At 53.1% G+C, this 24,643-nt stretch overlaps 8 protein-coding genes across 8 annotated transcripts; 5 read left to right on the top strand and 3 right to left on the bottom strand.

Annotated features, from left to right (window-relative positions):
- Window positions 1-4,533: 4,533 nt before the first annotated feature.
- BZA05DRAFT_448436 (S-adenosyl-L-methionine-dependent methyltransferase) lies at window positions 4,534-5,912 on the bottom strand (the record flags this gene model as incomplete). Its single annotated transcript, XM_051487252.1, has 8 exons — window positions 4,534-4,683; window positions 4,746-5,043; window positions 5,103-5,237; window positions 5,294-5,482; window positions 5,539-5,552; window positions 5,612-5,664; window positions 5,717-5,825; window positions 5,886-5,912. The coding sequence occupies 8 exons, from the start codon at window positions 5,910-5,912 to the stop codon at window positions 4,534-4,536; spliced, it is 975 nt and encodes a 324-aa protein (XP_051336003.1).
- Window positions 5,913-7,667: 1,755 nt separating this feature from the next.
- On the bottom strand, window positions 7,668-8,459 carry BZA05DRAFT_448435 (uncharacterized protein; the record flags this gene model as incomplete). The annotated part of the gene is made up of 3 exons (XM_051487251.1): window positions 7,668-7,778; window positions 7,996-8,169; window positions 8,238-8,459. The coding sequence occupies 3 exons, from the start codon at window positions 8,457-8,459 to the stop codon at window positions 7,668-7,670; spliced, it is 507 nt and encodes a 168-aa protein (XP_051336002.1).
- Window positions 8,460-8,858: 399 nt separating this feature from the next.
- Window positions 8,859-10,182, bottom strand: BZA05DRAFT_174809 (uncharacterized protein). The gene is made up of 5 exons (XM_051479239.1): window positions 9,704-10,182; window positions 9,479-9,647; window positions 9,406-9,428; window positions 9,109-9,300; window positions 8,859-9,052 (listed from the first exon to the last, which is right to left on the bottom strand). Exons 1-4 carry the CDS (start codon window positions 10,024-10,026, stop codon window positions 9,216-9,218), a joined length of 600 nt encoding a protein of 199 aa, XP_051336001.1. The 5' UTR covers window positions 10,027-10,182; the 3' UTR covers window positions 8,859-9,052; window positions 9,109-9,215.
- Window positions 10,183-10,461: 279 nt separating this feature from the next.
- Window positions 10,462-11,775, top strand: BZA05DRAFT_174794 (uncharacterized protein). Its single transcript, XM_051479238.1, has 3 exons — window positions 10,462-10,652; window positions 10,709-10,791; window positions 10,842-11,775. The coding sequence occupies exons 1-3, from the start codon at window positions 10,617-10,619 to the stop codon at window positions 11,626-11,628; spliced, it is 906 nt and encodes a 301-aa protein (XP_051336000.1). The 5' UTR covers window positions 10,462-10,616; the 3' UTR covers window positions 11,629-11,775.
- Window positions 11,776-14,964: 3,189 nt separating this feature from the next.
- BZA05DRAFT_448433 (short chain dehydrogenase/oxidoreductase-like protein) lies at window positions 14,965-15,948 on the top strand (the record flags this gene model as incomplete). Its single annotated transcript, XM_051487250.1, has 4 exons — window positions 14,965-15,085; window positions 15,140-15,501; window positions 15,573-15,796; window positions 15,861-15,948. The coding sequence occupies 4 exons, from the start codon at window positions 14,965-14,967 to the stop codon at window positions 15,946-15,948; spliced, it is 795 nt and encodes a 264-aa protein (XP_051335999.1).
- A 2,087-nt stretch (window positions 15,949-18,035) lies between these two features.
- Window positions 18,036-19,613, top strand: BZA05DRAFT_174750 (S-adenosyl-L-methionine-dependent methyltransferase). Its single transcript, XM_051479237.1, has 4 exons — window positions 18,036-18,267; window positions 18,357-18,562; window positions 18,675-18,882; window positions 18,997-19,613. Exons 1-4 carry the CDS (start codon window positions 18,131-18,133, stop codon window positions 19,424-19,426), a joined length of 981 nt encoding a protein of 326 aa, XP_051335998.1. The 5' UTR covers window positions 18,036-18,130; the 3' UTR covers window positions 19,427-19,613.
- Window positions 19,614-20,350: 737 nt separating this feature from the next.
- Window positions 20,351-21,251, top strand: BZA05DRAFT_343082 (aquaporin-like protein; the record flags this gene model as incomplete). The annotated part of the gene is made up of 2 exons (XM_051481065.1): window positions 20,351-21,010; window positions 21,099-21,251. Coding segments are annotated over 2 exons (813 nt in total), but the record flags the coding sequence as incomplete, so codon positions are not given.
- A 678-nt stretch (window positions 21,252-21,929) lies between these two features.
- BZA05DRAFT_409817 (putative cell wall glycosyl hydrolase Dfg5) lies at window positions 21,930-24,336 on the top strand. The gene is made up of 2 exons (XM_051484831.1): window positions 21,930-22,410; window positions 22,473-24,336. The coding sequence occupies exons 1-2, from the start codon at window positions 22,332-22,334 to the stop codon at window positions 23,846-23,848; spliced, it is 1,455 nt and encodes a 484-aa protein (XP_051335996.1). The 5' UTR covers window positions 21,930-22,331; the 3' UTR covers window positions 23,849-24,336.
- The last annotated feature ends 307 nt before the right edge of the window (window positions 24,337-24,643 follow it).

The raw sequence follows: 24,643 nt of genomic DNA, 5'->3' as shown, positions 1-24,643 counted from the left end.
CCGAGCTGTTCTGCGACCGGATCTTCAGGTACCACGGGTTGCCAGAAACCATCGTCTCGGACAGGGGTCCCCAGTTTGCCTCGAGATTCTGGAAACACCTATGCTCATGCCTCAAGATCGAGCCACGCCTGTCAACTGCCTTCCACCCCCAGACCGACGGCCAAACTGAACGGATGAACGCCGTCATGGAACAGCACCTCCGCGCGTACGTCAGCTACCTCCAGGATGACTGGGTCGACTACCTCTTCTTGGCCGAATTCGCTGGCAACAACCAGGTCTCCGACACGACTACCCTGTCCCCATTCTTCGCTAACCTAGGATACCACCCACGGTGTGACTTTGAGCTGGATATCCGTGTCGACACCAAGGAGGAACATCAAGCTCAGAGTGCAGCGGAACGGTTGCATCAAATCCACGACGTCGCCCGCAGCCAAATGCGGTATGCCCAGGCACGGCAACAGGACGGCTCCGACCGACACCGAACACCTGCGCCAGCCTTCCAACCAGGCGACATGGTATGGGTGGATGGTCGTAACTGGCGCACCGAGAGACCCAGTCGCAAGCTGGAAAACAAACACCATGGTCCCTACCGTGTGATTCGGACCATCGGAACCCACGCCTACGAATTGGACATCCCGGACACCGTTCAGAAGCAGCGAACATTTCCTGTATCCCTCCTTCATGCCTCCGCTGACGATCCCTTCCCTGGACAAATTCCACCGCCACCACTTCCGGTAATCGTGGACGACCAAGAAGAATGGGAGGTTGAAGAGGTCCTCGACAGCCGGAACCTCAGGGGCAAACTCCAGTACCTGGTAAAATGGAGAGGCTACGCGGCACCAACATGGGAACCAGAGGAGAACCTTACCGAGGTACAAGCTGTGGACGACTTCCATCGACGATACCCCATGCAGCCTGGACCAGTCGAACTTGCTCTCGTGGGAACTCGAGCCTTAGGAGGGACTACTGTCACGGCTCGCGATGGAATGACGAAGGGAGGGTCGGCACAAGGATCGGGAGAGTTGGGGGGCAGTGCAGAGGCAGTGCACAGGCAGTGCAAGGATGAGTCGCAGAGGATTTGGGGCTGTGTGCAGGGAGCAGGGATAGCGCAGCGATGAGCCGCAGTAGATTGGGGCTGTGTGCAGGAAGCAGGGGTAGTGCGGCTGCGCAGGGTATGAGTCACGGAAGTGGGGTACTGGCAAGGTGGATTTCTCAGGGTCTGGCACATGCCCACGGTCATTGTCAGGTTGCGGGAAGAAGTGGAGGATTTTCTATATAAACGGGCCGTTGCCCCTCTGTATTTAGTTCTTCACGCAACAACTTGTTAATTCAATCACTGTTACCTCTGTCCTTGCCTCGGCTGCCGTCTGCGCCGTAGTCCTTGTCCCTGCCTCTGTTCTCAGTTGCTGTGAGACTGGGACGGGTTTGTGTCGTCGGAGTCTATAGTAAAGTCGAGGATAGAATAAAAGTCAGGGATTTCGATAATCCACAACGGAATAATCTTAAGGGTGTTTCTTCGATGGTTTGTTCGGTGCGATGATTGTAGTTTGGTTCGGTTTGCCTGCTCGGTTCGACTTATAGTCGTTCCGATCCTCAGCACGTGATTCCTCTTGAGTGCGGCCTAACGTAGCTCCGTTGCTTCCTTTGCATCGGAGTTCCGCGGCCTAGCCTCGAGTCGTCGTCAGCTCTCTTCGGATAGTCTTCTCGACTAGGCAGGTGGTAAACACCACGCGCCCAAGATAGATCGGGGTTTCCGAGCAATTGTCTCCCTCATGCGCCGGCAGAGTTCTTCGCTCGAAGTTGTCTGCCCCCATCGGTCGATGTTCGATTCTCTCGTCATAACAGTTTTTCCCTGGATCGGAGTTCCTACTGCGGGGCCCTATGAACGGAGATCTCAAAGTCTTCTGAACTGTTATCCCGATCTCCCGCATCTCCGATCACTGTCTAGACTCTGGAATCCGTTTGCTCCCTCCTTCCTATCTTGTCCTCAATCGCTTCTAACTATCCTTTCGGCTCGCAACTCTATTCTAATCACCCGAACTATCTAATCACATCTCTTGCGACCGTCGTGTCCTCCGATAGCTATCGGGGTGTCACAGTTGCCGTCTGCACTGAGTCCTGCCTCACCTTGTCCCCTGAACCCGTCTTGCCTCTGCCGAACCCAGAACCCGATCCCCAGCCCGACTTCGCTACCTGGAGCCTTGCCCGACCGTGCCATTACACCTGCACTGAATCTCGCCTTGCCTTGTCTTTCCGACTCGTCTTGTCCTGGCTCGCCCGGCTTCCTGTCCACGTGTCCACCCGTCTTCGCTATGTGGAGCCCTGCCCGGCCGTACTATTACAAGTACTTGCCCAGTGTACTTTATTACAGTCTATTGGAGTGTTACATGACTGTCCTGAAACCGTTCCAGTCTCACACCTTGCTGGTTCCATTTCAAAGAGCAAACTGTAATGTGAGATAATTGGATAGACTCCATCATAATATGCCACGCAATAGATCCTACATTGTGGAATATCACCCAGTACATTTAGCATCATAAACTGTCACGCTTGTGAGTGCTCACAATGTATCACTCGCTTGCTTTGACGAATCGCCAATTGTAGCCATGGGTTTTGCACTGATGGACACGGAACCACGTGATTGAATCTCACGCATTGAGGAAGCGTCTTGGTCGTACAAAGTACTCTGTCGGGGCAGTAGTTGGGAATGCTCCTGGGCCGTGGGATGCTCAAATCGCTGTTTTGGTGGTACTGGAGGCCGCCGATCCGCGAGTTTGCAACCGCAATTCAGCTATAAACCCTTGACCACGGCCCGTACCTACTCTCTGAGATTTCGTCGGACTCTCGCACTCCAGCTGTGTAGGACTCGCCGGGCGTGCTCTCGGAATTCAATCACGCTCGTGTTGCCGGACATACGCTCTAACCTCCGGCCGACCCCTCGAATGTAGATAAGAAGGATTCGCTGGGTATAGTCGACAATATCCGGTCGAACTCTCGTCGTACAACAATGCTCATCTCGCCAGGACTACGTCTCTCTGATTTCCAACCTGGCTCCTCCCTAAGTGAGCCTATCCCAGATTCGCTGGGCTTAAGGCTGTCTCGCAATGCAACTATGCTCGGCTCTCTGGGTAGCCTCGGATTAAGGAACACATTTGCCGGCGTTCCAGCAAAATGTTTCTTGCCGCTTTGAAGATGTATCCAACTTTGATGCCGGCATGTATCCAAGTTGAAAGTTCGGCACTGCATCCGTTATCGAGCCGCTACTGAATTCTTCATTGTTTCCGGTGTGAAAGGTAGCAGTGATGGGAAACCTGATGCGTATTCGTCTCATCATAGCAGTAAGTCCTCTACATATATTTATACAGATCATAGCTGACGGTTCGCCATTTGGCGTCCGGCTCCTATCATCGCCGCCCCGGTGCCCAAATTGTCCTCCGGTGCGGAAGGTGTCTTCCGGAGTTATCGGACGTCTAGATCTGACATCGGGTATTATGCATCGCCGACTCGGCACTAGATTCGTCGACTCCCATAGGTACATCCGGCCAGACTTCTTAGTAGGCGGGACTCTCCGGGCTTACTCTCCGAAATAGCATGGGTAGACTCTCCCAGTGCAGCTGTGATCGTCTCACGGAGGGCAGCAATGCTCCACGCCCAAGGTATATCCCAATCTAGCACCGAATGTTTCATCCTTTCTATGTTGGACTGTTCATCGTGATGAGCATGTACTATGCAACGTCAATTCGGGCACGTATTTATCGTCGTGTCGGGACGAGATTCACCAGGGCTTGTCACGGGGGTGCGCTCGCCTAGGGAAGGGAGTGAACAATTATACGAGTGCGAACTGCTGCTTGTGATTCCCGTAGTTCTAGCTATAGCTGCTCACCCAGGATATATATCCTCGCCTCCCCTCTCCGCGTAAGCAAACTTAACTCCGCCTTCCCCGCTCTCCTGCCCTCATCCCGGAGTCTTAGCATACATTCAACAGGAATATGGGTTGTACATTCATTGATTTGGTCCGGCGGGTTCGGAGATCACCTGGGTGCGCTAGCTACGTCCAATCTTGCCGAATGGAGGGGAACTGTTCAGAATGGCCACTGAAGGGGCCAGCAGCGAGACGGCCGTGTGATTCGGTACTTTCATCCCTTCTGTGCGGCCGAGCTGAGACCCGATCCGAACAATCACGAAAATGATCAGGTACATACTCGATGCCGGCAATCCCCTCAATCATATGGTACATACTGTTAGAATAATCACGAGCCGCCGGTGGACATAAGTAGAAAATTAATTACTGTCACACTTCCTCAACGGCGGTGTCTCTTTCAACTGCTTCAACTGCACGCTCCTCCCGAGCACATCTTGATCCGCCCTGTCCAACTCAAGCAAAGCACACCATTTATGCTTCCTTCTGAGAGATCGTCATGGTCAAAGGATCTCACATCAGTCGGTACCACTCAGCTCAGATGGTGGTTCTGCTTTCGTCATTGGATCCAATTCTTTGATCTCACAGCAAAATCTTGAGTAAAAACGATACCACTATTCCAGCTTCCTCCCCACCACATGATACAGAATAGTATACGCATGCACCTTGCGACTGTCCACCTCCACCATAGAATTGACACACATCTTCAACACCTCCTCAGGCTTCATGCCCATGTATCTGGTCAGAGGAGCCATTCCGTAGGACTATAGTAGTAACTAGTCAGCAAAGGAAGTATTGAGAGCGGGATTTTGGGGTGGCGACAGACCTCCAGACCAGTAGTACAAATCATCGCGGCGATAATGCCCCGCCTCTTTATTTCCGGATCCTTTGGCCATGAACCCCATGGCTGCTTGATAGAGTGCACCTTAACATCCACAAAGCCGGCAGCCTTGGCAAACTTCTTCAGAGTCTCCCCTGTTGGAAACATCAATCCGGCTATCTCGAGAGCCTTGTTGAATTTTTCGTTGTACAATCCCAACGTACTGCCGGTCAGTGACTCGTCGTCGGAATATATTCTGGTTGATGTTTCCGCGAGTTCGATGTAGCCGCCTGGTTTCGTGTGTCTACACCACGTTAGCTAGTGGAATGGAGAAGGAGAGCGAAGGGTGGAGTTTACTTGTACATCTGCCTCACATATCTGGGCCAGTCCTGGATGCTTTGGGCGATGTTGCGTGAGTGGATGAAATCGAAGTAATCGGGATGGTAGGTCCAGTCCATCTCCAGATCGTCGACTTCGAAACGGACATTAGGCACCACCCTGCACACGTTACGTCAGCTACGCCACCAATTCTTCGTATTCAGGTGTTGGCATACCATTCTGGCTGAATGGGGCTCAAATCTACTCCGATCACTTCCGCCGATGGAAAAACCTCTCCAATATCCAACGCCCAGATTCCAGTTCCAGTGCCACAGTCCAGGATACGCTGCGGCTTCACCGGAAGGATTGCAACGTAAAGGTTCCCGTGGAGCGTGAGTAACTCATGGTGATGATACAAGTCGAGTCTGTTCCGGATCTCAATCATCGGCCTTCGAGTGCTCGTGCCGGTAGGGCTACTAACCTGTCTTGTTCCGCCTATCCCTCGGTGTGTGAGCACAACTATTCGACGTAGATTGGGAAATAGGATAACAAACCTCATCATTCGGAAGCATATATTTTCCTTCCTGGTAGCGATGATACCGTCTTCCTATCTTGGTCAGCATCGCTCCTCCGGGATGGGTGCGAGCGATGTGGCTTACCATTCTCGTAAACGTAGTCCACAATCGAGCTTGTAATGCTATGCGTCGAGCTCTGCGTGAAGCTGCTGGAGTAATCCGACGAATCGTCGTCGTCGGTGCTGACTTCCAACTACCCGACGCCTCCTATGTCAGCTCGCGGTCAATTCAAAGGCACTCAGATTGCACTTACGTGATCCATTGCGGCTGCGGCTGCCATCGTTCCGTTTATATCGAGATCGGGCGGTGTCACGTTATGATCCACAAGAAGTTGGTCGTGTCGAAGTTTTAATTTGGGAAACCCAGAACGGCCGAACTACTTATAGCATGTTCCGCACGGAAGAATTCGAAGCGCTCATCATCTTTTTCCGCGATAGATTTATCGATTGATTAGCCTGCGGTTCGAGAAACCTGTGCCGCACTCGCGCCTAAACTACACCGAAACATGTAAGTTGCGTACACCACCGATTTCTGAGCCGCCTGCCGGTAGATGTTCCGGTATATACTTTGCAGCATCGGTTGACAGGGAGCGGAGAATTCGTTTTTCGCGTTAGAGGCTTCCGTCGCATAACGCGGGAATCGTATGACCGGGAGTCTGCTGCAGGTGGACTCTCCCTATCAATCAGGAAAGCGGCTGGATGTGGAAAGAGGGAGTTCGTTCTGCACGGAGAGGTGAGCGCTTGGGTGTTACCGCGGGTGAGACGGCCACGTAGTGGCATAGGAGGACCGATGGGTGCGATGGTGTATACCCGGGCGTATTGAGTGCTGCAGCGGTTTCGGGTGTAGAGAAGCCGACGAAGCTGGAACCGGCGCATCTCAGTAATGGCACCTGGGAAGTAAACGCACAATCGGAAAAGAACCTCTTGGGAATGCAGCGGTTCACAACCGTCTACCCGTGCTGCCCTTGCCGCTCCTGCGTCCCCTCATTATTGCGTTATCGGTGACGGAAGCGATCGAAATCAAAGAAACAGAGTGAGGGAAAAGGTGGCCAGATAGGGGATGCAAAGCGAAGACAAGGAGGGGAAGGAGTCTGGTGAAGAGTCGTGATTTCGCTCATAGCAAGCTCTGACGTATGCACGTACAGTATCAGGATGATTACATACGCGACTGCTTTGAACGCTCGTTTGAGACACAAGTAACTACCTTGCACCGAACGGGCAGCCTGAGTATGTACGAGGCTGTATTCGTGACCTACCAGTGGGGTAGGCAGGGAGGAAGATTTGTATTGACAGCTGCAAGAGGAGCTTCTCCCGCGGCAGCTAGAAAGAACCGTTTTTCACCCCACATCTTTCCGGTACGCTTCCGCCGTACATCAATATTCTCACATGAAGGTCCTCCATTACACTCTCGGTCATGCGCGCTGGCATACGAGTCACCTTTATGCTTTCCAGTATCTTCTCGGTCATGTTTTCTAGCATGCTCTTTACTACGCTCTCGACTAAGCTTTCGGTCAAGCTCGCAGTCATGCTGTGAAGTATGCTCTCGACAAGGCTCGCGATTAGGGTAACTACATGCGGCGATGGCGAGAGATAGAGAAGGATAACAGGCGAAAGGAAACAGGAGGATAGAATAGCGGTAGGAGCTTCACTGCCAGGAGGGACTTCAACGCCGCAACTTGAGAGCGGCGAAGGACGGTGGGCGCAATATGGTATCTGCCGGAATAGCATGGGATATTGTGGGTTGATTAGAGTTGGTATGTTCAAGATAGGTGAGAAACGGATACGAAGGAACATTACCTTAACTTTAGTTACCGATGGACTAGTATTTCTAAAGATTTGCGAGCAGAACAGCCGAGCCGTGGGCATAAACGTTGAATTCACCAAACCACATTCCCGGAGGTCGGTTTAATTAAATAACCTACCGCTTTACCATGGGGCCGGTCTCTTGTTCAAAAAGCTGGCCTCTCTGGAAAACGGGCTGGTGTAGTTTCAACCTGAATATTCTCGGTATATACATTGATGATTGCCCTGCACCATCACCGGTCCTTCTTCCCACTCTTAACCATCGCTGAGTCCTGTTCTTCGCCTACTATCTTCTCTGCCTTCTTCATCGTCTCCGCCGTCTCCGCCTTCCTCGTTACCCCCCACTTCGTGCATTCTCCAGATCGGAGGATGCATGTTTATTCTTTCGCCTTGATAGAAACCGAAACAGTCCAAGCACTATCCCAGTCAGCGCTATTGCCAGCACGGCCCATATCCATAAAGTCCTGTGGGCGGCGGTGCCCTCGAAATACGGTAGAGCCAGTATTGCCTTTGAAATTCCTATCCATCAGTCTGAGTGCAACAAGAGGTAGTGAAGATTACCGCAATGCTAGTTCCGGGTAGAAAAAACACGGTCATAATGGCGATGGTCTTCATCGCAAAGCTGTCCTTTCTAGTTTGCTGGACCTCGACTTGATTGGCCAGAGAAATCTTTTGAAGTTCGACACCATTGGCGACCTGCTGCTGGTCGTAATCTGCTTGAACAGAATGAAACAACTGTTTGATCGGATAATCAGCATTCGATCCGCAGAAAGTCGCGGCTGAGCAGAACAATGCTAACTAACCAACGCCAGTGTGTTACTTGTTTTCTTGGCCAACTCTTCCTGCGATCTGGAGATAGCAACAACCTCCGCAAGCTGTTGCTTCATCGCCCTACGAACTCTGTCTCTCTCGTCATCGTGTATCTTCATTTCTCCGGATATCTCCTCGTGGTGCTCCATCAACGCTTTCACCACCGTAGTAACAGTATAGACCTCGGTTTTGTATCGGAGGCAGTGGGCGGCCATAGCATGAAGCGCTCGGTTCGTCTTGAGCATCCGGTTTTTCTCCGCATTTTCGGTTTCTCGTGTTCTTTCGGTCGCCGATGACTTCTGTATAGCTTACGCTTGGGTTGTCATTTTCTTTTCGATTTCTGTCTCCTAGCCGTCGACAACCGGTCAGCATCGCCATCATTTTCTCCTTCCACTAGTATCCAATGATCAACATACATGGATGTTCAATTCGGCCGCAAAATATTCGAATGCCACCTTCCAACCGTACAGCACTTGGCCAATATAAACAAGGTTCACCCAAAGGGGGTTTCGGTCGTTCATCGCCGTGCCGCCACTATTCAATGCACGAAAAACTCGGTCCCCGAGGTCTTTGATGGTCTGTGGAACGCGGGAATGAAAGTTGACGCAGATGACAGTCGTCTTTTTGTTCTCTAGGTCGTGGCGACAGAGTACAGCAAGGTCGTGGTGTCGGATGTCAATCCTTTGGTTGTGAAGGTGGAGGAGATTGGAAGCATTGTGTTGGTATGTCCCTGCCGTAGCATCTCGATGTGATCCCTGGGGATCTGAGCAATTCATTGCCAGACGAACCGGTAGTGTATACCAAAAGTCTATAGCTCGTCAGCACGATAATATGTACTTTCTTTTATTCCAACGAATAGGATACCTTGTATCTTGGGCCCCGGTCTATAGCACTGCACCCTACTTCCAAATGCGTAGTGACGAGGTTGCCGATCGTAGTCAAACAATGTCTAGATGAATGCCACGGGGAAATCATAGTGGAGTGCGAGTTGCTCGAAGATATTTACCGATATTTGAAGTTCCTTTTTTTTCGTTCCTCGTGTTCATCGTGATATAACTGCCAAAACATTGTTTAGCGCGAATATAGGCGGACCACCGAAATCACCATATTAGATTTTCACCATGATGAACTCGCGAATGTAGAAGGGATGGATATCCGTACAATTGTTGGGACTTCGGTGCTTCCTATAATCGGTAAGTCTTCACCGAACCATCCATGATTTCAGTGTTCTTACCGCTTCGAGACGTTTCAAAAGTTCCTGGCTCTCGGAAACGTTCGACGCTTCGATTGTACCGTCTGGATGGGTACACATGACCACGACATAGTTCCTGTCTCCGAAAATCTGCCACAGGTTCTTCCCTCCTCGCCTTAGTAACGCTTCTCGTATCTGTTCTACATCATCCCTTCGAACTGACTCATTAGCTCGCGGTGGTGTCGACCAAGTGAACATGATTCCTACAATTCGGGCATCTGTGTTCCGCTCCTGAGAATATGCCATCCACCTGCGTCTAATCCTGCCAGAGCTGGAAAGTTCTGCAATCCCGAATCCTGAGATCGGTCGCGAGCGTGATGCCTGGAACACAACACCGCCGAACCCGAATCCGAACCGGACTGCGACCGCTTTTGGTGTTTAGATGCAAGTTTATGACCATCGAGCTCCGTGCCAGACGGACTGTGCTGCCGCGAGGCTCTGGACAATGGACGCCCGCGATTGCTGGCTGTACGAGTAGGAGTACGGCCATGTAGTTCCGTCGGCGGACTGAGATGCTGCGCGTCGGCCATTGTAATTTTCGAGTCGATTGATTGATTGCGAAGGAATGCTTAGCAGCTGCGGCATCATAGAGATTATTAATAGGCGTTCCGTGAGGCTGCAAATCGCGGAGCAGTGTAAGTAGAGGCTGGAACTATGGGGCTCGTTGTAGCTTGTGCGGGGTATACTCTATCGGATGGTGATTGACAGGCGGAATAACCCATCACAATTAGTGGCTGGATGATTATCTGCAGTGTAACAAACATGCAGGCAGCAGGATTGAAACGGGATCCGAGCTAAGGAATCCTTCGCCCAGCGTATTGGATGGGAGCCTGGATATCTAGAAGCACAAAACTATCGTGCATCGCAGAATGAGCACTTATCAGCTGGGCCACGCACACTTGCTCCGACAAAGCCGATATAATATGGACATTTCCCTTTTTCTGAGTGTTTGTAGGCGGTTCATCGAATCATCGTACTCATCCAATGGGTGGTCGATACGCGACCCACATGGATACCCAGCCCTGCCACTCGAGCTTGTGGATTGATTTAAGTCCGACGACCAGCTGCCTGGAGCTGAAGAGTACGGCGGGGATCAAAGAACACATTACTTGCTGAAATAATGCAGAAGGTCGAATATGTCGAGATTTACGATGCAGTAAGTCGTCTGTTTTAACTCTCTGAGATTTAATCACTAAAGTCATGTTGGAGTAGGTGTATACCGTGGAGCATGACCGAGAGGGAGAACTCGAGGTGCCGACCAGGCAGCACCCGTTAAGACGCATAGGTTCGGCGAAGTATGTTGACTCGAAGCACCTCGGAATGAAGTGTGGCTAATTGAAATCAGGAACGGACCACGGCCGATTCCCCATCATCCTCAACCTGGAGATTCCGTGCCCCTCGACGAATCAACCGAGTATGGTCGAGAGCGGCTCGGGTTTGAGGGTGAAGCCGTGGACAGTCCGGTTAATCTTTCGGATGAGGAATCTTATTCTCATGAATATTCGGATGAATATTCCTCAGTGTATTCGGATGAATATTCCTCAGTGTATTCGGATGAATATTCCTCAGTGTATTCGGATGAATATTCCTCAGTGTATTCGGATGAATATTCCTCAGTGTATTCGGATGAAGACAGACATTCCCAAGCTGCATACCACGAAGACGAGCGGGATCTCCACAGGGGCGGCTGTAGAGAATCTTCCAATCCCCGAATCTACACGCAGCACGGGCCCGTTGCTAAGGAGATTTACGGTCGAAAAGCCCAGGTTCACAACGGATTTCAGCGTCGGATGTCTTCCGGCTTCATGGAAGGGGAAGTTGTCAGCACACAGCACGGGCCGGTTGCTAGTGAGATTTATGCTCCAGTAACCTATCACTCAGGCGGTCATCATCATCGGGTGTCTTCTGCATCGAGGCGATCGCACGCCAGGAATAAAGCGGATATTTCGGTTCAACATGGGCCAACATACGTATATCTCTCTCGAAGGAACACGGCCCATGATGATGACGTAGTACGGTATTCAAACCACCGGCAGCACTCGGAACATCAGCACTCCCGCCGCGGGCCTACGAAAGCTGTTGAGGCTCCTCAAGAGCCAGCGCCAACACACCGTCAGAGATATCAGAGATAGTCATTGAGACGACCGAGTCATAATTCTCTTTCAGATACCGTGGAATCGTTACGCAAGAAAGCAGATGCTTACTTGCACAGCCACCAGCCGTAGGAGGTGGAAATCCAATCGAAGATATCTATGCAGGGTTAAGGGAGATGGTGGACCCGGTTCGACGACCAGTCGGAGAAATACATAGATGTGCCTCATCCGTATAACTGTATTTCTCTCAAATATGTGATTGGTAGATACCTTACGGTCTAAGATGTCGCATGATTGATGCTTTCTTTCGACGCAACAGTGTCAAACCAATGTTGTAAATAATTTGCGATGTAGTACCGAATCGCTGAGAGGGCATAGCTCCTGAGTGATGGCAGCAACCCTCTCAGCCCGCCAGGATTTGACCATCCACCTAGACAGCTGGATTGGAAGGAAACCCGAGTCAAGAATTCCGCTGCGGGGTGGCTTTGTGTATCAGCAGTGGCCCCTAATGTTGTAGACCGTTCGGAAGGTTAACTTTGAGAGATCGTTTGATCGGGCGCCGGAGAAACTGGGGTCATGTGACAACGCTTCGAACTTCCGGGTCAGCACGTTCGCAACAAAATCAATGTTGTGATAAAGGGAGGAAGAATGAATTATTCGTTTCGGAGATGAAATTTGATACCAGGTTTGGTAACAAGCCGCGTTGTAAACGGGATGCATCGACGGATGTCCACGGGTGTAAGGGTAAGTGGCGCACCTTCTTAAGCGCCATTTCGCGGTGGTGGTGGTGCATCACTCACCCTCACACCCGAGTCCATCTGTCTTTGCTGCACAATGTAGCTAGGCGAACGCATTCTGCATAGATACCACCACGGTCCGCATAGGTCAGCAATAGAGCACCGGTATGGCGGTCGTTCTCACTCTGAGCGAGAACTGTATGCATGCATAGAAATCAGACTTTGACCTGAAAACGAGAAGCTTCAGCCAGTGTACAGCTGTTTGAGGGAACCCCATCGTAAGGACTTCATCCGGCTGTTACAGGCTACCGTGAAGGCCACCTGGCAACAGTTCCAGTTGGAGGTTCCTATTCATTTGAATTTTGCACACCACCCCAAGTTAATAATTGGAGAAACTGCACATCGTCGACTGAGCCACAGTACAAATAAACTCTATATACGGACAACCACCAGTAGTACATGCTAGCATCGCCTCCGTAGTCAATCCCGCCATAGTCAATCTCACCATAGTCCCTCTTCATTACGGGGGGTCCACTCACACAGGGCGTAGAATGCAACGCCTACGAGATCGCCAGCCCAGTCCTTAAGTGGTAGGTCGCCAAAGAAGTACGCGTGTGCCCGGCTTTGCAAGCGTAGATGCTTCCGGTCGCTCCATGTCAGCCGGCAGGTGATATTGAGCAGAACTTCTGTCGGGAGACAGAGCACGCCGGTATAATAATCCAGTTGTGACATGGCGGTCGGAGCGTGGATACCCCATTGGAGTATGGAGAGGTGGACGTCTCTCTTATTGGTTTCCGACGTTCGGCTTGAGTTGTTACGGTTGCTTTACCATCTTCCGAAGGCGCTTCAGGTCGTACCCACCTTCACTTGATCAACTTGGCCCCGCGCATAATAGGTACCGTATCATAGGCTTCAAGCGGTTGCTAGGCACTTCGTCATGGTCAAGACCTAGGGCCAACCACGACGAATTGTGGACTCCGTCATGGTACATGCTAACGAACGAGCTACCTACCGGCAGAAATCAGCGGGGGACGTCTCTAGCACTCGTAGACGTGGTGTTGCAATCTTGATCATAACTCAGGCATAGTTTACTGGCTGCTATCTGCAGGCTCGACGTCTCGGGCATTCGTACGATGTTCGCAACCGCGGCGCTTATTCTCGATTAATTGCAGAGCCCCCCATGTCGCAGGCTAGATATCAGCGTATCCGCTCCTTAATGGCATGCGGTAGGATTATAAACTCGGTGATAGGACCGGGCCTATCACCTAGCTTGATATTCGTTATACTAGATTGCATGGTTTCTTGAGAGTAGATTGACTACTGGTGGCGAGTGATCACCATCGAGACTACGGTATGATCCTTGAGCCGATCGACCTCTTCAAACCTTCGCATTGCCGACTCTATGTACAAGTACATAGCTGGCTCACTCCTCACTCCGCCAGCTACCTAGTCATTATCCACTATGTATTACCTTTGGGATTTCCTGTTTGTGCACATGCAGGCTATGAAGACTGCCGATATACACACTGGTCCGACTTTCCTATCTGCACAAGGTGGGGAAATGACCCGTGGCAGTGGTTCAATCCCCCCTGGCTGCTAAAAGGTGTATCTCAACTGGAGAAATGTCATGTGAAAGCGCTCGACCGGGCGTGCTGCGCCGTTCACCCTGCTTCCCCGGATGCATCATTATAGACACAAGCTCCTGCATGCTCACCGCTTCTTCGTTTCCCTCCGGGGTGCATCATCCCTCGTATTCACTCTTGTTCACGGTGGGGGCCTCACTGGCCGCCTCGTCCACGGCATTGTCCTGGACGAGAGCCTACCGACGTTCGTCCCTCGCAGGAAGTCCAATATTGCTAGCCTGCACCTCTTGTAAGTTGTAGGCTGAAATCTGTCCAATCCGTATTAAAATCTTGTAGTGATGCGTGCCGCAGTCGTTGTGGGGTCGCACCACCCCCAAGAGCGCTTGACGTGACGAACCGGAAACCGAATTCCCAACTATGATCCGGCAGGCGAACCCTTGCCGAAACTAAGGCAAGATATTCCAAAACATCCTCATTTGCCGTCAACTGCCGCCAGTCCGGTTCGTTCCACAGCAAGAAACCGAGGGAAACATCCTCTCGTCCGTCGACAATCTTCGTTTCAGCAGTAGGTAGGACCCCACGATTCCACACTCAACATGCAATATATCTCCCGAGCTTTCCCCGCATTTCGCAGCTGCCGGATATCTATCCGCAGTGGGCCCTACGACCCAGGGGTGCCCAGGTCTCGGCGGACAAATGGAGTTGTGTCACGACGCATCAGAAACCAGAAACTCATACATACGTTGAGCCTTTCTTGCCGAAAACCCCAGGTTTTGGAGGTACGCAGCCCCCACTCGCCGGCCATCAGCCTGGTGCCGGTAGCTGTCGCTGCCCCGCCTCGTACCGCATTCGACCGGGGATCCGACAATGCACCCCACACTCCTCGATCGAGATACCTGTCCGTGATTGTGGGGGATTATAAGTATAGTAGTTCGTCGCTTGTTGGAGATAAGCGTTCCTCATCTCTCTCATCCCCGCCTTCTCTCTTCCGCAAATCCCAATCAATTTGAATAGATAACCTAACGATCCGATCAACAACAGCACCTACCGTGACCATGGCAACCAAGAATCTTCTGCCCGAATTCAGTCTCGCCGGTAAAGTCATTGTGGTCTCCGGCGGTGCCCGCGGTCTCGGGCTCACGCAGGCCGAGGCCCTGATCGAAGCCGGCGCAGATGGTAGTTCTTCTCTCCCCCATCCAGTCTTCCGATAATGATTGCTGACCTCCGAAGTGCACGCCCTCGACGTGCTCGCCACCCCTTCCACCGAGTTCGCCCAGGTCGCCGCCCGCGCAAAGGAACTCGGACGAAGCCTCACGTACCACCAAGTGGACGTGCGAGACACGGAGGCGCTTCAGAACACCATCTTCAAGCTCGCGGAGCCCGCCGGGATCCACGGACTCATCGCGGCGGCGGGGATCATGCAGGAGACGCCGGCGCTCGAGTATACCGCGGTCGATGTGACGCGCATGCTGGACATCAACGTCACCGGCGTGTTCATGACGGCTCAGGCGGTGGCTAAGGCCATGTTGAAGGCCGGCACGAAGGGGAGCATGTGCTTGATCGCTAGTATGAGTGGGACGGTTGCCAATAGGGTAGGTTCTCTGCGTACCATGGGTAATCGCGATGGGGGCGAGCGAGTAGGTGCTGATGTCATCGCGAACAGGGTCTGGCCTGCCCGGCGTACAACACGTCGAAGGGAGCGGTGAAGCAGCTGGCTAAGAACCTGGCGTCTGAGTGGGCGCAGTACGGCATCCGCGTCAACTCTCTTAGCCCGGGATACATCGCCACGGACATGGTGGTGAACCTGTTCACCAAGTTCCCCGAGCGAGAAGCGGAGTGGGCAGGACAGAACATGATGCAGAGATTGAGCTCGCCTAAAGAGTTCAGGTGAGTGCTAGCCTTGCTGGAACCGGTTTAGTTGGTTGGTTGGCGGAGACTAATGGCGTGGCAGAGGTGCGGCTGTGTTCCTGATGTCTGAGGCCAGCTCGTTCATGACTGGCTCGGATCTGATCATCGATGGCGGGCATACGGCGTGGTGATTAAGATTCATTTCGTGTTGTCTCTGCCAGCCACCTGTAACCAGCATGGTGATTGAGATTCATCTTTTCTTGCGTCTACCAGCTACTTGTAGTTAGTAACCAGTGTGGTGATTGGGATTTGTCTGTCTTGCCTCTAGGTACTGGCCACCTGTAACCAGCGTCGTGTGCTTATCAAACAAAAATATGCTTTTTGGGGGGCCCGGATGAATGAATATGCGTGGAAATCTTGCTGGCTTTTGGCTGCTGACTGCTGGCCAGTGGCTGCATGTGACGGATTCATCGTAGAGACGTCTGGTTAGAAACTCACTCATGTATCGAGATGCACGGTTCTTGCCATGGAGCGATGCACGGCGGCCCGGGAAGTGCGGTCCCACGACGGCGGAATGGGTAGGTACCATGCGAACGAAGGTGCGGCCCGCGGCCGTAGCGTCGGGACCACGAGCTGGATGCCTTAAGGGGGGTTCGGGGGTGCGGATGTCGAGACCTGAGACAAACTTGTCCTCACACTTGATGATGATGATGATCATCATCATCATCGTCGCCCTCACGCTTTGGTGTGGGTGCGAGCGATTATTGGATATTTGTCTCCCGCATAAACACACCAGCTACATTACTAGTAGAGTAGAACCGAGAGCTGCTGTCACTGTTGCGGATGCATTCAGCTAGAGTACAGTACATATGAGATGCTTTCGCCCTCGCCTCGCAGCAAAAGTCGGCCGCTCGGGATATGTAGCGCAACTATCATACCGGTAGTACACGGCATGGCAGCCATCTCGTGGGTTCGAACAGGGAGCTGTATCCGCGAACCACTGGTTTGCAACATCGTCAGCCAACCATCCGCCGCTTCCTCTGCAGACCATGTAGGTGGTAAGCCATGTCGAATAGGTAGGTAGGTACGGTTATGGAACATACGTACATACCTACCCTATGAAACGCATGCACAGCTACTACGTATGATACATAGTGCCGTCCGTCCCGGTGCTGACCATCACCAGTCAGCAGCCAGTCCCACGGAGTTCCGAGCGTTTTCACGATGTTTTGGTGAGAAGCCTTTTGCAAGGATACGTGAGCACGACGAATCATCATCTAGGAAATGTACATACGGCGCATCTCGAATATTCGTACATACACGGTGTGGCATCCAGGACCTCTACATACTCTTCTCTAGATGATCTCGAGATCTGGCACATATGCATGCCGACCCATGGTCCCGTTCCTTCCCCGCATTCGAATCGTTCACCTTGGTAACTGCTAGCGTACCCATGGTACACAGGTACTCTACTCACGGTACATAGAGCAATGGTGAGCATGGCGCACGCAGACTCGCAGAGCACGGCTATGATAGGCACTCTGTTCGCGGCTAATACCGGTAGTGGAGATTAGGTGGCGGGGTGGAACAAATTCGCTGTCTTTAGCAGGTGCATGCCAAGTGGTATCAGGTTGCCCGCAGATATATAGGATTCTGAGGACATGATTATCAGTAAGTACTCTGTTCAGTGTTTACTCTGCTCTGCTAAATATATAGCCGCTAGATATGTACTATAGTATAGCTGCGAGTTTTCGGCCAGCAGCCCCTCCGCGGCCTCCCGTGGGGTAAACGCCGAAATGCTGGGTACTAGGTATGGCGGATATTCGGACGGGCTGCCGCAGTCGACCGGCCAACAGCAACCACTGAAGTTTAGGCATCTGATATTGCCCGAGGTAAGAGACGCGTCTGCACATCAGAACAAGCAGGTTATGCAGTACTCTACTTCCGCGATCGGCGCATGTCGTGCATGCAATGTGCAAGTCCAACCTCGAGCGCCCCTCACCCTCACCCGCCCCCGTCGGTCCGCGTAATGTGGGACACATGTGCGTCCGGCAGCTAGGTGCGATGCCCTTACAAGCGAGGCCATTATTTATTCTTCCTCGGGCCCGCCCCGTACAACGTGTATGTGCATAGGAGGATTGTTCCGCACACGTAGCTCGATAACCAAGTATGCAGATAACTAGAGTACCTATGGTAGTGTACCGTATGTACTCACATGGCGGCGACCGAGGGGGCCTATTAGCGAGGCACCTGCGAGCTGGGTCAGTAGATTGAGAAGTCGTTATGTCGAGTACTCTACACTACTTAATATGGAGACCATACCCCCCCCTCGATGAGTGAGTCGGTCCTCACGCACGCGCGAAATCCATAACTATGGCCTCCCTTCAGCCAGATGCCTATTCCGACCCAGCCGACTCGCATAACCACTCGGAATCTATCGCTTTCGAGGACTCGCTCTATTCCAGCGGATCGGAATCGTCGACGGCCTCACTTTCTTCGTCCGTCTTGGAGTATGTACTACCCTTGATACCTACTTATCGCCGTCCGAACTTGCTGTTATTATTGAGCTCTGACTGACGACGTTTCGGTGCCCCCACAGCTACGTGTATGAGAATGGCCGACGCTACCACGCATTCCGCGCAGGCCAGTATGCTCTTCCAAACGACGAGACGGAGCAGGACAGACTCGACATGATGCACCACATCTACAGCATGATGCTCAGGGGAAGACTGCATCTGGCGCCGATACCGAAAGACGCCTCGCGGATACTCGACATTGGCACTGGAACTGGCATTTGGGCTATCGGTAAGCTCTTTTCTTCTATTTTTCTTTTCTATTCGAGCTCTTCAGGGCTACTATGATGACGACGGATCAAAACCCTTTGTCAGACACTCAGGCTAACCATGACCCATCACAGATATGGGGGACAGCTTTCCTGCGGCGCAAGTGATCGGAGTGGACCTATCACCCATCCAGCCGAGCTGGGTTCCGCCCAACGTCCAGTTCGTCGTGGACGACGTCGAGTGCGATTGGATGTTTTCCGACGATTCCTTCGAGTTCATCCACATCCGCAGCATGCTGGGCTCCATCAAGGACTGGCCTCGTTTGCTGAGCCAATGCTACAGGTTTGTCTTGTCCCTCGCTTCTATATGGGCGCCTTGCGGCCCTTGTATAAAAAAAGTCAAGATAAAGATTAAGAAAAAAAACCCCGAACTGACCCCGGATTGGTATGTGCACAGGTGCCTCAAGCCCGGCGGTTTCATCGAGATAGTCGAAGCGGCCGCGGGCAAGCTCCAAGCCGACGACGACACGTACACGCCGCAATCGGCGATATGGCGATACTACGAGCTGGTGAACCAAGCCGCCGCCAAGGCGGGGCGGTCATTACAGCTAATGAACCCGTCAATACGCGATCTCGTCACGACCGCGAACTTCGGCAGCTACAAGGAGACGGAGATGAAGCTGCCGCTCGGCACCTGGCCCTCCGATCGCAAGCTTAAGGAGATGGGCGCCTGGTTCGCTCTCTCGACTCAGTCCGGCTTCTCGGCGTATGGCCTTGCTCTGCTCACCCGCGTGCTCAATATGCCGTCAGAAGAGGTGTATGCCCTGTTCGGGCAATGCAACGTTGAGGTCAACAGCAAGAAAGTGCACGCTTACGGCAATATGTAAGTGCAATCAATCCGAGCCGCCTCGTTTGCACTCTCTGATCTGGTCGGTGTAGAACATTTGCTGTCGCGCGAAAGCCCATGGCATAGGTCGGCAACATCCTCCGTCGTACCAAGTGGGGGGGATATAACAAGTGGGGGAAGGGGGCAATATACAAATAGACTCGGCGGCGTCTGAGCATAAACATACACTCAGCAGGGCGGGGATCGTGTACCGATTGGGGATTATTTGGGATCCTGAAATAGGCATACTTGGACGGACGGACGGTGTTTTACTTACCTATTCTTCTTAACAGGCGTGTTCGAATTGAAAACTGGCAAAGATCAAGCTCCGCCCCGCCCGCCCCTCGATGTGCACTGAACTCAAACTACCATCATCATCGGCACGCCTCATCGCTCATGGGCATGTCAGCGGCGTGTTTTGCGGTTGCCGGAGTACCCATGACGTGTATCGCCGTCAACAAACTGTTCAGCCACTCTGACCATTCTGCGGCGCCGGCGGAGATGCCATTGCTCAACATATAACCACCTTTTGCTGCTCCCCGGAGGTGAAGAGTCGCTATCATCATCATGGCTGGAACTGCGCGCAACATCCTACCACCGACCAATGGCAACAGTACTGGTCCTAGGCGTGAACGGCACTGGTGGCTACGGCCATCTGCGGACCCGAGGTGCCTCATGATAGGATGGATGAATAAACCCACCAAGAATCGTTGGTCTTCCTTATTTCCCGCTCCCGCCTTTGCTATTTCTGACCTCATTATCAGTCTTCGTCGCCTGGGTAATGCCTAGCCACCCTCCACCGTTGTTTCCGCCGAACAGAGTAGAGTAGATTGCTAACCTCTCCCAGCTCGGCGAATTCATCGGGTTTCTTTTTTCCTCTAATCTCATCCTTCGCTTCCAATGCTGACATTCCTCGCTCTCCCGAACGACGCTGTACCTAATATTCGCCTTCGGGGGGACGATGGTGGCGCACATCCCCCCGAACACCGACCCAATCGCCACGCCGCCCTTCGACCCCGTCGTCCTCCTCTACATCGCGCTCTCGTTCGGATTCTCCCTCGCCGTCAACGTATGGATCTTCTTCCGGGTGTCGGGCGGTCTCTTCAACCCCGCGGTAACCTTCGCCTTCTGGCTTGTCGGCAACCTCTCCACGACCAAAGCGGCGACCATCTTCGTCGCGCAGATGCTAGGCGGCATCGTCGCCGCGGCCATAGTGTCGGCATTGTTCCCCACGCCGCTAGACGTGGGCACGAAGCTGGGCGGCGGGACGAGCGTGGCCCAGGGGCTGTTCATCGAGATGTTCCTGACCGCCGAGCTGGTGTTCACGGTGTTCATGCTTGCGGCGGAGAAGCACCGGGCCACGTTCCTTGCGCCGATCGGGATAGGCCTGGTGTTTTTCGTGATCGAGTTGGTCGGCGTGCATTTCACGGGCGGCAGCGCGAACCCCACCCGGAGCTTTGGGCCGTGCGTCGTCAACCGCAGCTTTCCGCACGAACACTGGATCTACTGGCTGGGCCCGGCGCTGGGGGCGGTCCTGGCGGCAACGGTGTATAAGCTCATGAAGACGCTGGAGTACGAGCATGCGGTGCGGGGACCCGTTCTGCGCCCCCCTCTGCACCCTTCTGCCCTTCGGGATCAGAATCTCCAGATTGCTTTGCTGACTGTTCGCAAAGAATCCGGGCCAGGACGACGACCACTTCTGCAGCGATAATCCAGAGCATCCAACGTGTGAAATGCGGCGGCCGTTCGATGAGGAGCGTGGTGAGCCGCAGGGCGAACAATGTACGATGGTGGGGGCGGCGGGGCGGCCGGAATGCAGGCTGTAGGTGGCGGGGGATATCATAGGACGTGGTTTGAGTGGGGATATCATAGGACGTGGTTTGGGTGTATGTATGGATGGAGTGTAGTCAAGGAGTTGTCTCCAACGAAGGCATAGGTACTCTATTTATCTACCTACGATGTGAACAACGCCGTGCAACTTTTGGCTTTCAATGGCAGCTTGGCAGGCTACGTAATTAAGCTTAAATTCATGAGGAAGAAGCGATCAAAAAGCTGCTGATCGATGTCCGGTTGTTGGCTCAGGACAAATCGTCGGGATTCCCCGGTTCTCTGCCCCGACCCATATGTGTGGCTTTCATTTTGTGGCGCACCGAGACCTAGCAAGCCACGATGCTGTGGCTCAACTCCGAACGAAGCCCGAAACAGCCAGCGCCTCAGAAAACCCTTGGCGAGGAATTTATGCTATTTTTAGCACAGGAACGAGAACAAGCAAAAAGGAGATGAATTGTTAACTCTCCGAGCGAGTAAAAAAGACGAGACTAAGAGTCGCTTCTTGACAGTGAGCGCATGTAGAATCAGATACCAGTACATTTCTTTTGAGTATCCGGTGCTGGTAGCCACGAAGTCTTGTGGCGTCTTTCGCGGGTTGCCGACAAAATGAATCGATCTTGAAACTCACCCTTCCGGCCACGCTACTAGAACAGGGATGGCTGCCGTTGCGCTTCATCGACACAACCAAGGAACTGTCAGCGCTCACGCTCGCTCGCTCGCCCCCTCCCCGTCACCGCCCAGCATCCACCATCAACCTCTCCCTTTCTTCTTCTATCCCGTCCCCCGCCCTCCCCGCTCCCCGCCCTCGCTCCTCCCCTGTCTCTCCCCGCCTCACCGCTACGGTACATATTGAACATCCCCCGGCCGCCAAAAATCGACGCTTCCGCAACATCCGGCCCGCCCCCCTTTTCGGTTCCGCCGCCGTCCGCTGCCGAGTCTCCTAGTGAGCTCCGCCGTCTTCGCCGCCGCGCGTCCTCGACGCTCGTTTCTTGGCCCACTTCCAACGTTATTTCGTCTCCCTTTCGCTCGAGGCCTGCGCACTATCGCCGTCAACCTCGACTACCACCTCCTCCACAATGAAACTGTCGTTACTACCTCTGCTGTTGACTCTCGCGGGCTGCGCGTGGGCAATCGACCTCAACCCCGACGACAACGGTATGTACCGTCCCTCGCCATTTCCCCCTCCCTCATGTCCGCGTCACTGCTAACTCGCTCAGAATCTATCAAGAGCGCGGCTGGCATCGCGGCCGGAAAGCTTCGCGCCCTCTACCCGAACACGGAGTCATGGTTCATTCCGGGCGAGTTCGGTCTCATCCAGACCGCCGACGGAAAGAACGATCAAGGGTACTATTGGTGGGAAGCCGGTGCCGCCATGGGTGGCTGGATCGACTACTGGGCCTTCACGGGTGACGACACCTACAACGACATCGTGTCGGAAGCGCTGCTGTTCCAAGTTGGTCCCGACGAGGACTATCAACCCCCAAACCAGACGCTGGCCCTGGGTAACGACGATCAGGCCTTCTGGGCCATCGCTGCCCTCGCCGCTGCCGAGCGCGGATTCCCCGATCCTCCCTCAGACCAGCCGCAATGGTTGGCGCTGGCGCAGGCCGTCTTCAACCGTCAGGTTGGGCGGTGGGACGAAGCGGCGTGCGATGGTGGACTGCGCTGGCAGGTGTTTTCGAGCAACAAGGGTTACGACTACAAGAACTCGGTCAGCAACGGGTTGCTCTTCAACATGGGTGCGCGCTTGGGTCGGTACACGGGCAACACCACGTACATTGACTGGGCCGAGAAGGTCTGGGCGTGGAGTTTGAGCAACGGCCTCGTGAGCTCGGATTACAAGGTGTACGACGGTAGCCATATCCCGGAGTGTGTCGTGTCGTCCAAGATCCAGTGGAGCTACAACGCCGGTATCTACCTCAGCGGGGCCGCCGCCATGTACGACTACTACAACACCATCGTTGCCAACACCGACATGGCCAGTACCTGGGAAACGGAGACGGGCAAGTTGCTCAACGCCACCGACGAGCCCTTCTTCAACCGCAACGACGGCACTCCCAACATCATGCGCGAGTCCGCCTGCGAGTCTCCCCCACCGTACACTCGCACTCCCACGTGCAACACCGATCAGCGTTCCTTCAAGGCGTACCTCTCTCGCTTCTTCGCCCAGACCTACCAGTACTGCCCGTTCAGCCGTGACTTCATCATGACGCGACTGCGCGCGTCCGCCGTAGCTGCGGCCAAGTCCTGCAACGGTGCCGACAACGGCGGCAACACCTGCGGTTTGTCGTGGATCAAGCAGACGTACGACGACAGCCCGTACGGTATCGCCAAGGGTGGTGTCGGCGAACACATGAGCGCCATGGAGGTGTTCCAGTCGCTGCTCATCCCGTCGGTGAAAACCCCCAACACCGAGAAGACGGGAACGAGTAAGGGTGATGCCTCCAAGGGTAGTGGAACGTCGAGTTTGAGTGCGGACGAGCTTAAGCAGACCGGTCCCACCACCACTGGCGACAGGGCCGGCGCCGGCATCCTGACTACCATCTGTCTCGGTGCGCTTCTGGGGCTGACGTATTGGTTGATTCGGGAGTAATTTTTGGGCTGTCTTTCCTTTGGCTTTTCTTTTGCGTTGCTTTTCACTCCCCTCCCCCTCCCCCTCCCCTTGTGTACGTGTCTTTCTCTCTTTGTTTCTGTTTCCTCGTCTCTTGCTTATCGGATACTTTTATACCTGTCGCGCTTCTTACTTGCTTGCTTCCTTGCTTGTACCATTGGATTTCATCGCTCGGTTTAATGATGCGCTTCGTGAAGAAAGTGTGCAGACCGCGATCCAAGAGGTAGTGTGTAAGAAGAAACCCATGATGTTGTTTGTTCACTGGATGTACTCTTCAGCTGTGCGGGCGAGATTCCGGAGAATGTGATTTACGCCGATTTATACGCTCCAGATACTGTAGCAAAAATTGGGGGCGATTGATGCTAAAGGTCTCCAGTAGTATGTACCACCGCACGGATGTAAATCAAGCAGGATTGAGAGAATACAGATTTAATTTAGGTGTTCTTTTTTCCCTAGAGTTGAAATTCTACGGTATCAAGAATCATACGAAGTGCATTGAAATATTGTAGAACTCTCGTTGTCCTTCGATGACGTATTACTTTTTTATACGTTATATGAGAAAGACGGTACGTTTCCTGTTATGGAAATACATGTTGTTTAGACTTTTCTAAAAGTAGGTATGCGTATTGAACAAAATCTGGTAGTTCTTCGGTATGAAAATGACCATGGTATGTATTCCGTAGTAATCGCACCCCTCTCCGCTAGGAATCACAACTGGGAATCACAACTGGGATCACAGCTTCGCACTCGAAAAAATAAGAATTCCCGCCTTGCCCT

Source organism: Tricharina praecox (genome assembly GCF_024521635.1).
Source record: "Tricharina praecox strain CBS 144465 chromosome Unknown BZA05scaffold_30, whole genome shotgun sequence".
Lineage (NCBI taxonomy): Eukaryota > Fungi > Ascomycota > Pezizomycetes > Pezizales > Pyronemataceae > Tricharina > Tricharina praecox.
Note: the sequence above shows the minus strand (reverse complement) of the source record. Positions and strands in the feature narration are given on the sequence as shown.